General features: G+C 52.3%; 2 protein-coding genes across 2 annotated transcripts in view; one reads left to right on the forward strand and one right to left on the reverse strand.

Moving 5' to 3' along the window:
- RNMTL1 (RNA methyltransferase like 1) overlaps positions 1–7,114 on the forward strand; it is a 16,713-nt gene extending 9,599 nt beyond the window's left edge. The window contains exons 3-4 of the mRNA XM_011955767.1: positions 3,049–3,216; positions 6,251–7,114. Coding sequence (XP_011811157.1) covers positions 3,049–3,216; positions 6,251–6,786 — 704 coding nt within the window. The 3' untranslated portion in view covers positions 6,787–7,114. The remainder of the gene's footprint in view (positions 1–3,048; positions 3,217–6,250) is intronic.
- Positions 7,115–15,281: 8,167 nt separating this feature from the next.
- NXN (nucleoredoxin) overlaps positions 15,282–17,382 on the reverse strand; it is a 59,858-nt gene continuing 57,757 nt past the window's right edge. The window contains exon 13 of the mRNA XM_011956223.1: positions 15,282–15,645. Coding sequence (XP_011811613.1) covers positions 15,463–15,645 — 183 coding nt within the window. The 3' untranslated portion in view covers positions 15,282–15,462. The remainder of the gene's footprint in view (positions 15,646–17,382) is intronic.

Below are 17,382 nucleotides of genomic sequence, written 5' to 3' on the forward strand. Positions count from 1 at the left end.
GCGCCCGGCCGAAGTAAAGGACTTCTAAGATCCCCTGCCCTACTGAATGGCTTGTGGCCATCTGTGACTCGGAAGTGGAGGCTCTCTCACAGCACACAGATGCCTAATACCCTTCCATTGCCTTCAGTGGTGGGTAGGCTTTTTACCTGCACTGTCTTTAGAAAGAATCCTAAATCTTTGATTGTATCATGTTTCAGTACAAGTACTACTTCATTCATCTCCTTACTTCAGTCAGTAGCCCATTTATTGGAGCAATTAGATATGACAAAATACTAGTAAGATTCAAAAAACTGTACAGTCCCTTGGGAGCAGACTACAAAGGGTTTGAATATTTGATAATGATACATAAAGAGTTTAAAGTAGTGCTTGGCCTAAAAAAAAAAAGTTTGCTAAAAGATTTATCTTTTACTAAATGTTTACTAAAAGGTTATTATTATCACCTCTACCAGGAAACGTGGTGATTCAAAAAGAAACCTGTGGACATGTGATATATCTATGTGAATAACTTCGTCTATACCACAGAAATTTCATGTGCTCTAAAGCCGTTTTTAGTATTGTTATTAGCCTTTTTCCAGCTTTTCTCTTTTCCCATAAATTCTTTCCATAAAACTTTAGAGATTATAATGTAGAGATTATTATTATGCAGATATAATTTTATAATATAGAGATTGTTAAGTAGAGAATTTTCCACCAAGAAGGCCACTTGGGGTTTTCATTTTCCCAGATAGTCCCAGACTCCATTTTACTCTTTTGTATCAGACTGAGGACAGAGAGGTCACCGGTAAGTGGCTGTACCCATTCTAAAGCTCCCAGGCTTCTGCACCTCCAGCGTGAGGCCTTAGAAGTGACTCAAGCGTTCACTGCACCCACAGCCCCTTTGCTTTGCAGAGTATGTCCCTAAGACAGTGCTTCCGAGCCAGCGTATTTGCAAAAGGGGTCGTTACTTTGATGCGTTCAAGTTTTGAAATTCAGATTCTTTTTCCTAGGAATGTACTTTTAATTTTAAAATGTGTGATAAACGTCAGATAAATCAGAGTATAGCAGGCTAAGAATTGTTTTTTAAATATTTAAGTTAAACCTACAAACTGTTTCTTAAAAGCCTACCAGGTAGGAAGATGGGCACAGGTTATACAAACAAGACAGTTAAGGGAGCACAGGAACTCACGGAAGAAGGTTGCAATTGGTCAGTAAGGTGTTTAGCTTCTCTAGTAATCAGGGAAAAGGAAGTTAAAATAATGGCATGCCATTTGTTCTGTCACACTGGGAAAAATGGAAACAAATGATAGACCCTGTCTATCCTATCAGAGAATGAGACTCAGTCTCAAAAAAGAAAAATAGCCTACAGCAGTTAAAGGAAAAAAGTAGCGTCACACATACTGTTGAGAAGGGTTTGAGCTGGAAAACAGGTTTTGTTTTGTTTTTTGTTTTTGTATTTTTATTAGAGACGGGGTTTCACCATGTTGTTCAGGCTAGTCTCGAACTCCTGACCTTGTGTTCCACCCACCTCAGCTTCCCAAAGGCTGGAATTTAGGCATGAGCCACCGCGCCCGGCCAAAAGCAGATATTCACAAGTTCCTGATGTGAATAAACGGAAAGAGGGCCGGGCGCAGTGGCTCAGGCCTGTAATCCCAGCACTTTGGGAGGCCGAGACGGGCGGATCACGAGGTCAGGAGATCGAGACCATCCTGGCTAACGCGGTGAAACCCCGTCTCTACTAAAAACTACAAAAAACTAGCCGGGCGAGGTGGCGGGTGCCTGTAGTCCCAGCTACTCGGGAGGCTGAGGCAGGAAAATGGAGTGAACCCGGGAGGCGGAGCTTGCAGTGAGCTGAGATCCGGCCACTGAGCTCCAGCCTGGACGACAGAGCGAGACTCCGTCTCAAAAAAAAACAAAAAAAAAAAAAAAAAAAACAAAAACTGAAAGAGCCCGTGTGAACGTTCAGAGTGCACACACATCATTTGTCCATTTCACTCAAGGTATTTATGCTAGAGAAATCTTTAGACACATGGACAGACAGTACTACGGGGATACCCATTGCAGCATTATTTATAACAGAGAAAAATTCAAATAATTTAACAGTCCACAGGGGAAGAGCAAAATGAACTGAGGTACATTCATACTACAAAACAGGCTGGGCGCAGTGGCTCACCCTGTCATCCCAGCAGTTTGGGAGGCTGAGGCGGGCGGATCACCTGAGGCCAGGAGTTTGAGACCCGCCCGGCCAACATGGCGAAACCCCGTCTCTATTAAAAATACAAAAAATCAGCCGGGTGTGGTTGCGGGTCCCTGTAATCCAGCTACTTGGGAGGCTGAGAGGCAGGAGAATTGCTTAAACCCGGGAGGCACAGGTTGCAGTGAGCCAACATTACACCATTGTACTCCAGCCTGGGCGACACAGTGAGAGAATGAGACTCTGTCTCAAAAAAAAAAAATAGCCTACAGCAGTTAGAGGAAAAAAGTAGCGTCAAACATACTGACATGGTAAGTTCAAGATATGTTGTTACGTAAAATAAGTAGGTTACAGAATAATACAGAGTATGACACCTAATGTAAAAGAAATACATTTCTATATGGACAGGTGTGCGTATATATAGGTAGATGCATAGAACAAGTTCTAAAAGTATACAGTCCAGAACAGTTGAGGGGAGGAGAGTGGTAATGGTAGAATTTTATGTTGTTTGAATTTTGCCAATCAGAATATATTGGTGGTTTTTTTTTTTTTTAGAGGGAGTCTCACTGTGTTGCCCTCAGCCTCCCAAGTAGCTGGGACTAGAGGCACGCGCCACCATGCTGGGCTAATCTTTGTATTTTTATTAGAGACGAGGTTTCGCCATGTTGGCCAGGCTGGTCTCGAACTCCTGACCTCAGGTGATCCACCTGCCTTGGCCTCCCAAAGTGTTGGGATGACAGGCGTGAGCCACTGCACCTGGCCCGTATTCATGTATTTGTATGTAACTAAGACCATATAAAGATTAATAAGTAAAGGAAAAGTCAGAGTATTCCCCATGCGCACACCAGGCAAGTAAACCATCTATTTTGTTTCCTCAGGGATTTTTGCCAAACCTGACCATGTTAAGATGGCATATCCAAAGACTCAGCTTCAGCATTCACTGCCTTTATTATTGATTTGTGACAATCTCCGTGACCCTGGGAACCTGGGGACAATTCTGAGATCCGCAGCTGGGGCAGGCTGCAGCAAAGTGTTACTCACCAAAGGTAAGAGCATCCAAGGCCGGGCATGGTGGCTCACACCTGTAATCCAGCCCTTTGGGAGGCCGAAGCAGGAGAGTCACTCGAGCCCAGGAGTTGAGGACCATCCTGGGCAACATAGTGAGACCTCATCGCTACAAAAAAAATTAAAATTGGCTCGGTGTGGTGGGGTGTGCCTGTAGTCCCAGCAACTTGGGAGGCTGAGGTGGGAGGATTGCTTGAGCCTGGGATGTCGAGGCTGCAGTGAGCTCACCACTGCACTCCAGCCTGGGCGACACAGTGAGACTCCCTCTCAAAAAAAAAAAAAAAAATACCAGGTGGATTAGTAGGTCTTTTTTTTAAAAGAAATGGGGTCGCACTATGTTGCCTAGACTGGTGTTGAACTGGCTCTTGCTCAAGCAGTCCTCCTGCCTCAGTCTCCCAAAGCACTGGAATTACAGGCATGAGCAACCACGTCCAGCCAGGTTCGGCCATTGTTAGGTGAGCCCTAGCTCTGGGCAGGTAGACACGGGTTGGATCTTGGTCTGCCTTCACTAGCTCTGGTCCCTGAGCGGTAGTCCCTGAAGTGTCAGCTTCCTCATTGGTGAAGTGGGAGGAATAACAATCTCCCTGGTCAGTGTGAGGATTAAGTGAGATGATGCACATAAGGTACTTCACACCTTACCTGGCACACAAGTAATTCAGTAAATGTCGATTCTCTTTTTAAAAAATTATGGTTTTTTTGTAGAGACAGGGTCTTGCTGTGTTGCCCAGGCTGATCTCAAACTCCTAAGCTCAAGGGATCCTCCTGCCTCAGCCTCACAAAGTGCTGAGATTATAGGCGTGAGCCGCCATACCCAGCCGATGTTTATTATCTTTTAAAATTATCATGAAACCTGCTAGGAATGACGTCCGTCAGAAGCTCTGAATCCTAATGTCATCGTGATCCCTTTCCCTTAGTTTCCCTTAGCCTCAGCGTGGGTCACATGCCCCGCACGCACATCCGCCTCATTACATTTCTGTCTCTCATCGTCAGAAATGGGGGTTAATCGGCTTGGCTCTAAACAGACTTGCTTAACAGCTGGGGCATGCCTGAAATGTCCATTACACCTTGGGGGCGAGGGGACAGAGAGTTCCATTTATCAGAAACACGCCAGCCACCATTAAAAGTAACCTAATAGTGGCACCCGTTGTTGAGACTTGCCTGAATTGCTGCTCGCACCTCTTTCTCATCACGCCTTGCTAGAGTACGTTTCTGTGCCATGTGAGAGCTGCGTGCTGGGGTTCCGCGATCAGTACCCCACTTACTCGCCCCGTTATTTAGTGCTCTGATAGCTATTGTGGGATTTGGAAATAAATCTAAATAATCCAAGCAGTGTGGTTTTCACATTGACACTGATGGCTGGTGTGTAAGAAATGGGGAAAGAAAGGAAATACTTGGTGTGGTGCCCAGTATCCAGGACATGAGGATGACGGGAGGAGTCTCGCCTTTCCCTTCTCCCCTCCAGGTAGAGGGGTCAGCCTGGGCCGCTCCTCTCACACATCCGGGCCCATGTCTGGTTTCCTGCAGGGAGAGGGAAAGCAAAGCCTTACATGCTCTGTGTCTTATTCTCCTTTTAACATCCGGTTTGCCTGGTTCGTCTATCCTGAGGTTTGACAAATGAACTTTTAAAATAACTCGTCAGGAGAAGACTTGCGCTAACAAATTGTGCGGCGGAGGGTGGGAGGTGACGCAGTCCCTGTGGGGCCCCACCCTGGGCCGCTCTCTAGCCCGCCTGTGGTGAGGAGCAGGCCCTGGCAAAGGCCAGGCTGAGGCTGCTGCCGGGGTGGCCTCTTGCCTCATTTCCTCTCTAGAGCCTTCCCTGCTCCAGTGCAGAATGAACGTTGAAGCCCAGTGGGTCTTGATGAAACCAGATCTGATTCTGTCACTGCTTTGGTTAAGATACCTCAATGGCATGATACTGTCTTCAGATAAAATGCCAAACTCCTCAGCTTCCCATAGGCGGCCTCCTCCGTGTTGGCCAGCCCACCTCCCACCTCCTGTGCTGCCACAGCCCCACCGCTGATTGGCCGGCTCACCTCCTGTGCCGCCACACCCCCACCCGCTGATTGGTCAGTTCACCTCCTGTGCCGTCACACCCCCACCTGCTGATTGGCCGACTCGCCTTCTGTGCTGCCACAGCCCCACCGCTGATTGGCCGGCTCACCTCCTGTGCCGCCACACCCCCACCCGCTGATTGGTCAGTTCACCTCCTGTGCCGTCACACCCCCACCTGCTGATTGGCCGACTCGCCTTCTGTGCTGCCACAGCCCACCCACTGATTGGCCAGTTCACCTCCTGTGCCACCATACCCCTACCCGCTGATTGGCCAGCTCACCTGTGACACCACACTTGACCCATTGATTGGCCAGCTCACCACCTGTGCTGCCACAGCCCCAGCGCTGATTGGCCGGCTCACCTCCTGTGCCACCACACCCCTACCTGCTGATTGGCCGGCTCACCTCCTGTACCGCCAAAGCCGCACCGCTGATTGACAGATTCACCTCGCATGCAGTCCGTAGGCTGCGCCACTCGCCCACTTCTTCTAGCCCTGTCCTCTGCCTGGGCCTTTCTCTCCGTGTCCTAGTCTTTTGGATGGTTTTTCTCATTGCCCTGCTTTGTCCATGGGTTTTCTATGACTGTGTTGGTGCTTCTTTTACATCAGTTACTGATACTGTAGTCACCTGTTTAAATACTCACCCAGGGCCACCACCCACTACACTGTGCGTTCCTTGGGGTTGGGGACTTTAATTCTCTCTGCATCTTCTGTGCAGTGTCTGGCACGTGTGTGTGGGAGATGTTGAAAGGATGGATGAAATATTGTCAGCACTAGCAGGAATGACTCCTGCTTTACTGGATGCTGTCACAGTCAGAGGCAGAAGTTCCCAGCTCTCAAGAAAGCTATCATAGAATAACTTCTGCTTTATCTCCTGATCCAAAATTAATCTGACTTACTCCACAGTCCCCAGGTCTGGGAAGATTTGTAACATCTTGATTGTATCCTGTCTTTTTATTTTCTAGGCTGTGTGGATCCCTGGGAGCCCAAAGTGCTCCGGGCGGGTATGGGCGCACATTTCCAGGTGCCCATTATCAGTAATCTGGAGTGGGAAGCCGTGCCCAATTACCTGCCCCCTGACACCCGGGTCTATGTGGCTGACAACTGTGGCCTTTATGCCCCGGCTCAGACGTCTAACAAAGCTAGTGACCATGGCTGGGTGTCTAATCAACGGTTGCTGAAGTTTCACAAGTATGAAGAGGCGGAAGATGTAGAAACGGGAGCCAGTCAACATTGGCTGCCTGATGTTGAGGTTCAGAGTTACGACTCGGACTGGACGGAGGCGCCGGCAGCGGTGGTGATTGGCGGGGAGACGTACGGCGTGAGCCTGGAGTCCCTGCAGCTGGCCGAGAGCACCGGTGGCAAGAGGCTGCTGATCCCCGTTGTGCCCGGTGTGGACAGCCTCAACTCAGCCGTGGCGGCAAGCATCCTGCTTTTCGAAGGGAAAAGGCAGCTGCGGGGGAGGGCGGAGCACTTGAGCAGGGACAGGAGTTACCACTGAGAAGGACGCAGAAGTGATTTCTGCTTGAGGACGTGTCCAGCTCCTCCTACACCAGCACACGGGTTGGAGGCTGGCAGAGTCAGTGACTGTGGCCCCCATGTTCAGGGGCAGGTGTGATGCGTCACACGGTTACAGGAAAAGTAAGAACTTCCTCAGAAAGAACAGCTCCAAATTCTTCCCGAGGCCTCCCATCGCGTCACTGATTTCAAGGTTCTATCTTTTTTCTCTTGGTGACCCACGTGGCTCCGTGTGTTTTTAAAAATTGTCCACCAGGAAGCACTTTGTGCCCAGAAAGTTCCTGAAGCATCAACCTGGGCAGGGAGGCGTCCACGTCACTCACAGATGATTGCTGGTCGGTGGAAAATAAACGATGAGCAGCAGATTATGTTAAACAGTTGTTTTGTGTGGTTGGTGTGTCACAGTACCTGTCACCTTTGGCCTGGTAACGAGGACGTGGCTAAGGGAATACCAGGAAGCTGAGGGCTAAACTCTTGGCATCCAGTAGCTCTGCTCCGGGCTCAGATGACCTGTCTTTGAGATTGTTCATTGTACATAAGCCACTGTTTATGTATCCGTAGAAATGGCTTAATTTAACAGGCCGTGTCAGACCTTGGCACCTCTGCAGGTATCTTTTTGAGGATTTCTGCAGAGACAGAAGTCTATGCAGAAAACTGAATTTCAAAATCTGCAGCCTTACCCTGCATTTGTCAGGAAAGTGTCACTGTTTCCTGGTTCCCTGTGTCAGCCCCACTTACGTCTCACCCCCTGATGTTTACAGGCCACGGTCCTGAGGATGAACGCCCACAGCACAGCGGCAGGACCCTTCTGTTCTCTCAGCCCCTCCAGGGAGCAGGGCAAGCTGCATCTTTACCTACCAGCGGCCAAACCAGGATGAAGCCAGGGCAGGTGCTTCAAGGGAAGTGCTGATGCTGATCACTGTATCTATACGGAGCTGTGGGGACAGGATGGGGGTGGGGGAGTATGGGACTCACTTTAAGCACTGCTTTTGCAGCCACACACCACATGGTTGGAGTGGAGGTCACCACCAGACGTGCTTCCCCACACCCTTCTGCCCAGCGGCTCCCGTAACGGTTTGGATTCTTTGGGAGCCCCTCAGCTGCTCACTCCAGGGAGCTCAAGTGTGTCGCTGCTGTGCCCAGGAGAAACCATGCCCCCCCACCCCTTCTTTCTCTCCTGCTCCCCCAACTTCCTAGTAAAACTTCCTCTTAGGAGAACCAAATGACTAAGCATGATTCACGTGCCAAGGGGGCAGGTTGGGATGCTCAGGGGAGGCTGTTTGCAGGGACGGCATCCTCCCAGGCTGAGGTTTGAATATTTGAGCATCTGCTCCGGGGCCCCGCTGTGGTCTGGGCCTGCCCAGAGCTGCACATGCAAGTGGCCGCCCGCAACACTGCTCACAAAGGCTAGAGCAGAGGACAGGCGGACAGGCGGCCTGGAGAACGCAAATTCATCCCGTTCCAGTCTCCCCAGACACCTCAGGAACGTGCTCAAGAAGCAGGAGTCAGGAAAAGGGAGCTCACATCTTTCCAGCCTAAAACCAATCTCCCGGGATTTGTTCCCTGGGTTATACTCCGGCTGACTCTTGTTACAAAATAACAGTGAAAGAATAAACCATGTATTTACCTCGTCCTTGTTTAGAAAAAGCAAAGTAAACACTGGAAAGTAATTTTCTTTTTTTTTTGAGACGGAGTCTCGCTCTGTGGCCCATGCTGGAGTGCAGTGGCGCGATCTCGGCTCACTGCAAGCTCCTCTTCCCAGGTTTACGCCATTCTCCTGCCTCAGCCTCCCGAGTAGCTGGGACTACAGGCGCCCGCCAGCACGCCCGGCTAATTTTTTTGTATTTTTAGTAGTAAAAGCGTTTCACCATGTTGGTCAGGATGGTCTCGATCTCCTGACCTCGTGATCCGCCCGCCTCAGCCTTCCAAAGTGCCGGGATTACAGGCGTGAGCCACCGCACCTAGCCTACACTGACAAGTAATTCTAAGCCCATTTTATCCTGGGTGTTAAGACAGAAAGAAATTTACATGCCATTGCTTTCGAGTCCATGGCTTATATGCAGTGCCTTAAGTTCACTTCATATACTCACGGGTATAATTTAGTAGGGACGAGGGAGGGTGCAGGAGGGAGGCAAATTGTCCTTTCCTCAGTGAATCCAAGGGAGCAGATGGTTGTTATTTGCTGAGTGATTTTGGAAAATCACTACCTTGAATCCTCAGTTTTGAGGCCGACATTCGTTCTGTCACCATTTCCCCAGTAAACAGGAATAAAAAACGAGCAACATTTGACAAGAAAAACACTGCTTGGCCGAGAAACAAACATCGTCAGGATGTTGGCCGCGCTCCCGCGCCATTGTGTGGCCGCGAAGCTGCCACAGTGGCGTCTGCCAGGAGGTGGCAGGCGACGCCTCCAAAACCACCCCAGTGCTGACGGGCGGGGCTGCGATTCTTTCCTGGATTTCAGTGGTTGAAAAGGGAGGAGAAGAGGATGGAGTGAAGCCTCCCCCCACCAGAGAGCATTTGGCTGTGCGTGCTCCAGGGTGTTAAAAGTGGAGACCCATCCGGATTGTCCCACATGATCTCAGAAGCAAGAACCTAGAGTACAGGAAGACATGGAACAAAAACGGAGGCCAAAGAGGACCAACGGGAAACAGCAGGAAAAACCAGCACAACTTTTCTCTGACTGGAGCCTCTGAGAAAGCAACTCTGGGCAAAGCGCAGATGTCCATATGTGCCTGGCGCTCACGCTGGGCGCCCCCCGGCTGGCCCTGCAGTTCCTGCTTCCGGGCAGAGGGCGCTGAAATCACTCCCCTTGCCCCAGCCGCTGGCTCCTGGCTGGGAGCCTGGTCATTAAGGTCCAGAGGAGAAACAGACCTCGGGGGACCCGCCGTTCACCTGGGACCTCCCACTGCTTGTCCCGGGGTTGGCAGCAACCCCAGATGTCCGCACCAGCCATGCGGGGCTGTACTTAGCCCCACTTTTGCCATTCTGCCGCACACAGCCCAGACGCACACCCCATCCAGGGTTCCAGAGCTCTGCACCGAAAATCACCAGCTGCACTACAGGGCCTGGGGCCGCCCTCTTGACCAAGCCACCTCTCCCTCAGGAGCAGACCCGACAGGCTCACCTGCTTTTAAGAAAACACGTTGCCACCTTAAAAATTCCATGATTGTACTTCCTCTATTTTCTTTCTTTCCTTTTTTTTTTTAGATGGGGTTTTGCCATGTTGCCTAGGCTAGTCTTGAACTCCCGGCCTCAAGCTGTCCTTCTGCTTCAGCCTCCAAAGTGCTGGGAGGACAGGCGTGAGCCACTGCGCCCACCATGCTTCCTGTTTTCATCAGTGCAGTGAGTGCACACACGTACTAAGCTAGGGGCCAAGTTAACGGATGAGCTGGTTTATTGCTCAGGATGACTGAAGTCTCTGAACGACCGAACCACGTTACATTTGAGCAGCTGAGACAGAGGCTGAAGCCAAGTCCTCCCAAAGCTCAGGAAGCCTGGCTGATGCTCAGCGGCTGAGAATGACGGAGAATCCGGAATAGCTGATGGATGGGTCAGTTCTGTTCTCACCACACTCCCAGCATCTGGCTTCCTGGACGCTGTGTAGGGAAGAGCCACTTCTTTCAGTTGAAGCCTGCGTTGTTATGGGCCATGACAAAGCCTGCTGCTTCCTCAAAATGCAAGGAGGAGGCCGGGCGTGGTGGCTCACGCCTATAATCCCAGCACTTTGGGAGACCAAGGCGGGCGGATCACGAGGTCAGGAGTTCGAGACCATCCTGGCTAACATGGTGAAACCCCATCTCTACTAAAAATACAAAAAAATTAGCCGGGTGTGGTGGTGGGCGCCTGTAGTCCCAGCTACTCAGGAGGCTGAGGCAGGAGAATGGCTTGAACACGGGAGGCGGAGGTTGCAGTGAGCCAGATCACACCACTGCACTCCAGCCCGGGTGACAAGAGTGAAACTCTTGTCTCAAAAAAAAAAAAAAAAAAAAAAATTGCAGGAAGGGAACAGGGAACACCTTTGGGGAGGGAGGAGCCGATGGCTGCAGCAAGCTCTGGCCTCAGCCTCCCTCCCCTGCTCCTCTGAGATGCCGAGGGTGGGGTGTGCTGACTGCAAGCTGAGTGGCTCTTCCCTGACCGGGACAGGATTTCCACGTCCTCTGACATTCAAGAGAGATTGATTTTTTTGGCCCCGAGATCGCATCTCCTACTGTATCCTAGTTCTAGCACACGTGGGCGACTTCCTCATGTGTGTGAGGCCTGAGCACCCAGGAATCCAGACTGCAGGCTGTCTCTGCCTCCGGACTGCACACTGGCCTACAGACCTGGGACAGAGGCTTTCACAAGTTGTGTGTTATTTAACAGAAACCCAACAGTTCCACCCAAACCTCCAAACACATTCTCAGGCTTGGGAAGTATCTCAAAGCACCAAGGGGGTGAGACACACACCTTGAAAAATGACAGTAAGCATACTGACCTGTCTTCATGCGCTCACACACAAGGTGCACCCAGAATACCCTTGTTATGTTCCCAGCACTAATGAAGCTAATGATCAACAGCTATTTGTTCCCAAAGAATTTTCCCTTGAGCAGCCGCAGCCTGGAGGAAGCAGGGTGTGTGCTCTCGTCCGTCGGCGGCAGCAGTGAGGGGTGAAGCTAAGTGCCCACCTCTCTCATTCAGCTGCTTCCGGGCAAACTGGAAAGATCCTTCGGGCTCATGGCCCCCTGCTCAGTTCTTGGCTCCCAAAGCTGCCCCCAGAGAGAAGCTGCAGGAGGCACTCCTGAACCTACGGGACTGTGTGCCCAGCCACCCACAGCGTGTACAACAGCGGCCTTCTAGTCCTCGCGGGCACCATACATGGGCCTGCCTGGGGCAAGGGCCCCGTGAACAGCGTGTGCCCTCAGGGCCCTCCCAGCACCACGCTTCCCGGCGTGCAGGGTCCCGACGCGTGTGCCCTCACTCAGGGCCCTCCCAGCACCACGCTTCCCGGTGTGCAGCGTTCCGTGTGTGCCCTCTCACACATTGCGTTTTCTCCCTAAGCTGCACCGTGCAGCACTGTGTTAGGTCCCGCGGATCTGCTCCTGGGCCACATCTGGCTCCGTCTGTATTGCTGAATTCAGTTTGCTGTCCTAGAACAAGGCAGCAGGAGGGGAGAATAGCTTTTCAGTGTCTTTAATTAGGCAATAGGCAAAAACAAAGTCTGGCTGAAAATTACTATTTGAAGCTTGCCCAACACCAGCACAGTACTGGCTCCCTGCGTTCTGACAAGTGATGGCCGATGATTTCAAGGACGTACCAAGGGGCGAAAAGCAAGAACGGGAGGTCACCTCTCTCTGGAAAAGAAGCTGGTTTTCATCTGCCGTGCCTGCCCGTCCCAAACATGCCCTTTTCCCTTTTTTAAATTTTGTTTTTCCCAATCAGGAATTCAATGTGGAAAACATACCCTTCTTCTTAAACAGATCTTTAATGCTGGGAGACAGGTTAAAAAAAACCGGCGTGCAGTGGCTCAAGCCTGTAATCCCAGCACTTTGGGAGGCTGAGACGGGTGGATCACAAGGTCAGGAGATCGAGACCATCCTGGCTAACACGGTGAAACCCCGTCTCTACTAAAAATACAAAAAAACTAGCCGGGCGAGGTGGCGGGCGCCTGTAGTCCCAGCCACTCAGGAGGCTGAGGCAGGAGAATGGGTGAACCCGGGAGGCGGAGCTTGCAGTGAGCCGAGATCGCGCCACTGCACTCCAGCCTGGGCGACAGAGCAGGACTCCGTCTCAATTAAAAAAAAAAAAAACAAAAAACCCTCATCTCTGTTGTGAGAACGCGCAGATGGGATCTGGAAGTTACTGTGGTAAACACACACTTGGGAACCCCAGGGTGGCATTTTCACAGCCCCCGGCTCCACCTGCAGGGCCTGGTTTTCCTGGCTGCTGGAGGAAGCCCTTGAATACGCCACAGCTGGTGCTGAACCTGCTTCCAATTAGCAAAAGTCTGGAGGGATTGTGGAGCCGCTTAGTGGGGATGATCATGCCTCCGCTTCGCTGGAATCAGTGACCTTTACGATCTCTCCCTGTCGACCCCTGACACTCAGAAGCGATTCTTCTCGAACGTTTCCTGCAGAGTCATCACTGTATAAACCTGAACCTTTGGAGTAAAACTTCCCCGTGGATTTTAAGGAAGCTACAAATCCACTCTAAAAGGGGAATTCTGGTGTCAAGAATCCAGTTGCAATGACTAAGGGCAACCCCCTCGCTGGACTTTGTTCCTTCTGCCCCAAAAGTAGAAGAAACTAAGAGAACCCACCTTTCCTCCGAGGCCATCACGATACAGGGCATGGACAGAAATCCTGCCATCTCCCACATTCAGGTCAGCCACATTCATCCCACCCACCCCGACCTCTAAGGGAGACACTGGCAGGGTTCCCAGAGAAGCCCTGAGCCCTGGGACGAGCTGGGGTTAAGGGGCTCCCACACTGGCCCCATTCTTCACCAGGAGACCCCTGCGTGATTCCTCCTCTTTTCCCAACCAGCTTTCTCAGACTTCAGAGGACTCGGCTCCCCTGGAGGGAGGAAATGGGCAAGAATGTCCACAACAAGGTACGTGATCTGAGGATTCGCCCTCCGTCCAGGGCCAAGTCGAACCAGGGGAGATGGTGGCCAGGGCTCCAGGAGGGACCTGCCTCTGCCACTGTCACCCAGATGAGCTTCCCGGTCAAACCAGGAGAGACGGTGACCAGGGCTCCAGGAGGGACCTGCCTCTGCCACTGTCACCCAAATGAGCTTCCTGGCTGCTAGAAACCAGGAAGATGCAATGGATGCTACATCCTGGGGGTCTCAAAACTCCTGGGACACAGCTCCCAGCTACCAGGTGTCCTCCGCTGCCCACCCCGATAGACCACAGCACAAAAGACTTTTGTTATTAAGGACAGCAAAGGCCCAGCGGTGGGTAAGGTCCAGAGATACCTGCTTTATTTCCTACCGGGGGATCGCATGTCAGGCGGTAACGTCACACGACGTCTAATCGCCAACTCGCGGCACGCCTCTGAACTACAAATCAACAATCCAATTCAGCAAGGAACAACAGTGTCAACAGCTCCTGACGGGGCGGGCACTGGGTCTTCCACATCAGTGGTCTTGGTTGGCAGAGTGCTGAGTGGGGCCAAGGGTAAGGCCCAGGGTGGTTTAAAGTCCCTGACACCTGAGTGAGCGAGGCTAAAAGGCTCGGCCGAAGCCGTCCGTCCCCAGTCCTGAGAACAGAGTTGTTTGTTTCTCTTTCGGTGGTCAGGTCAGCCCAAGTAAGAGGCCAACAACCTACCTGGGCCTAGCAAAGGCGATACAAGGTCCACTCGTGGCTGACATGCCCTCCACCCTCGGGCACAGCTCCTTCTGCTGGTGCTTAGGAAAAGGCAAGGCTTCTGGTAATTTCTCATCTTTGTAGTTCCGCTTTGAAAAGGGGCTGGGGTGCGGTGGCTCACGCCTGTAATCCCAGCACTTTGGGAGGCCAAGGTGGGTGGATCACCTGAGGTCAGGAGTTCGAGACCAGCCTGGCCAACATGGTGAAACCCCGTCTCTACTAAAAATACAAAAATTAGCCAGGTGCAGTGGTGCTCGCCTGTGATCCCAGGTACTCCAAAGGCTGAGGCAGGAGAATCACTCGAACCTTGGGGGCGGAGGCTGCAGTGTGCCGAGATCACGCCACAGCACTCCAGCCTGGGCGACAGAGCAAGACTCCATCTCAAAAGAAAAAAGAAAAAAGGCAATGGCAGGGGTGATTGAATGTGGGCGTGGGTACCTCAGCAGAGACTGGGGCCCCGGGCACAGAGCTGGGTGCAGAGGCCTCTGCTGGTTCAGAGGCGCTCCTCTTAGGACTCAGGGCTAAGTTTCTTGGGAAGATGCCCAAAGAGAAGGATTCGTTATCAGAATTTCAAGATGAGGGGAGCTCTTCGTATGAGCAGGCAGAGACTTCAAGGTCAAGGAAAAAAAGAATGAGGAGCTCTCATCAGGAGGCGGGCGCTCCATAAAAATTGGCCGTTACTATATAAACCATTACCTTAGCTACATTTTTTTCTCACCCAAAAAACCTCCACAAGCTTCCTTTTGCATTTGGAGATCCCCTGCCCGGGAACACACAAGTGGGCTGCTTTTTTCTCAGACCGAGAAAGACTGTGTCACTTAGAAAAGGATGTTCTCACCGCAGCTCTAAGCTGAGGCCCACTGAGGCTCAGGCCCTTTCTCAGCTCTGCCTCCACACAGATGTCCCCCGGCGGTTCCCCTCTGGCCATCTGGGGCTCTGTGTGTGCCGATGCCCGAGTCCCAGCCCGAGCGGGAGCCACTGGCCCTCCACGCTCACTCTGCCCTGGAACACCCTGGCAAATCCTTCACCAAAAGCAAGTGACTTTGCAAGAGTGATGCAGCCCCCACTCTGGCTGGGCCATGGCCCCAGCCATCCCACGCTCCCAAACACGGTGGATTCTGCCGCTGCTGGATTCCGCACCCCAGGGTGCTGGCTGAGGAGTTTAATGCAGAAACAAGGCACCACAGAGAGGTTGGACACTTGGGTGGTGTGGTTCGGGGCACGCTGGGTAAGCCCGAGGGCGGAGGGAAGGAGGGGGAGGAGGAGGAGAAGGCTGAGTTTTAAATAACGTCTCAGGAGGCCGGAGGCACGCTAGATGGGCTCCGGTTTGAGCTTCTCTGCTAGGAAGTCATTCACAAAGGCTTCCACGATGGCGGGGGTGATCTCCTCCACGTCCATCACGTACTTGGCCCGGGCTGACATGTCCAGGATGGTGAGCAAAGGGGCCGCCTCAGGCAGGTTGGTGTAATCTCGCAGGGAGTCAGTCATGTCATCCTGAAGTCGTCAGGTGGGAGAGAAAACCAAGACGGTTTAAAGAAAGGAGCGGGAGAGTCCCCTGGGCCCAGTCTCCCCAGGTGTGGTAGCTCCGGGGGCTCCCAGCACGGGAATGGGAAGCAGGGAACTCTGCCCTGCCTTCGAGAGGAACGGGCTGCTTTGTAAAATTCTCTCTTGGCATCCACCCCCCGAAACCACTAGGTAAGTAATCTGTATTTAATCATTTATGTATTTATCAGCATAAACGCCACTTTCACACGTCCTCAGCATTTTAGAAATGTCACGTCCTTTTTTTGTTTTTAAGATGAAGACTTCCTCTGTCGCCCAGGCTGGACTGCAATGGCACAATCTCAGCTCACTGCAACCTCCGCGTCCTGGGTTTAAGCGATTCTCCTGTCTCGGCCTCCTGAGTAGCTGGGACTACAGGCACCCACCACCACACCCAGCTAATTTTTTACATTTTTAGTAGAGATGGGGGGGGGTTTCACCATGTTGGCCGGGCTGGTCTCGAACTCCTGACCTCAGGTGATCCGCCCACCTCGGCCTCCCAAAGTGCTGGGATTACAGGCGTGAGCCACCGCACCCGGCCTAGAAATGTCATAGCCTCCGACTGTTTATTCTTGTAACCAACTGTCAATGATTTGCGGCCCCACTGTGGGTTATCTGAGGCCAATCTGGACTTCAGCTCTGGAATGTTTTTAAACAGAGACAGCTCACTCTGCTCCCAACGCCCGCCCCCGCCCCGTGGTTTTGGGCAGGACAGGAGGCACAGCCAGCCAGTTCAGAAGACAGGGCTACTTAAGCCCTGTGGAAGCTGACACGGCCTCACTACTTATCTGAGAAGGAAGCTGGTACTTGATCCGACATTCCCAGCAGCTGTCCTGGTGAATTTCCCTAATATCAGATAGAGCCTCACGCAGATACCAAGGCAAACACAGAAATCCAAAGACAAGGAGAAACGATTTGTAAGGGAGCAACTTTTTTTTTTTTTTGGAGCTAGAGTCTCTTTCTGTCGCCCCAGCTGGAGTGCAGTGAGGCAATCGTAGCTCACTGCAGCCTCCATCTCCTGGGCTCAAGCGATCCTCCCTCCTCAGCCTCCTGAGTAGCTGGGACTCCAAGCAGGCAGCGCCATGCTGGGCTAATTTGTATATATTTTTGGAGACACAAAGCCCAGCCCAGCCAGGTGGGAGCCAGCAAACAGCCTCGGAGGAACCCCTGGTCCACTCTGAACCTCACCTCCCTCCCCTGTGAAACAGGAGGACGACTGTGTTCCTAGCCAGAGAGCCAGGAGCCAAGGAGACAGCCCAGGTGAAACAGGCGGCCCTGGGCCTGGTGTACAGAAAACCTGCAGATGCTCCTTCCTGGCCTGACACCTCTCAAGGCCGCCCCCGCCCGTGCCCGGCCCTGGCAGTGCTGCAGCCATCCTTTCTCAGAGTCATTCTGCAGGGCTCAGAGCTCCCGCGTGAGGCGGGGCTGGGCTTGGTGTGAAGTGGCTGCCGCGGCCGCCCCCAGGCAGGGCCTGCCAGCCTCTTTGTTCCCCTCCACCCTCGGGCTGAGCAGGTGACTGGAACCGCCTGGGAGGGACCCAGGGGCTGGGCAGGGCCAGCTGCTGAGGAGGTGATGAATGGGTGGTGCAGGGTGTCTGGCTGCCGCTGCCGCCTGCCTCCTCCGTGCCTCTCCTGGGATCCCAACACAGTGTGGAATCAGCACAGGGCTCTGACCAACCAGAGGTACAGA

This window comes from Colobus angolensis, unplaced genomic scaffold (assembly GCF_000951035.1).
Source record: "Colobus angolensis palliatus isolate OR3802 unplaced genomic scaffold, Cang.pa_1.0 Scaffold110, whole genome shotgun sequence".
NCBI classification, from domain to species: Eukaryota; Metazoa; Chordata; class Mammalia; order Primates; family Cercopithecidae; genus Colobus; species Colobus angolensis.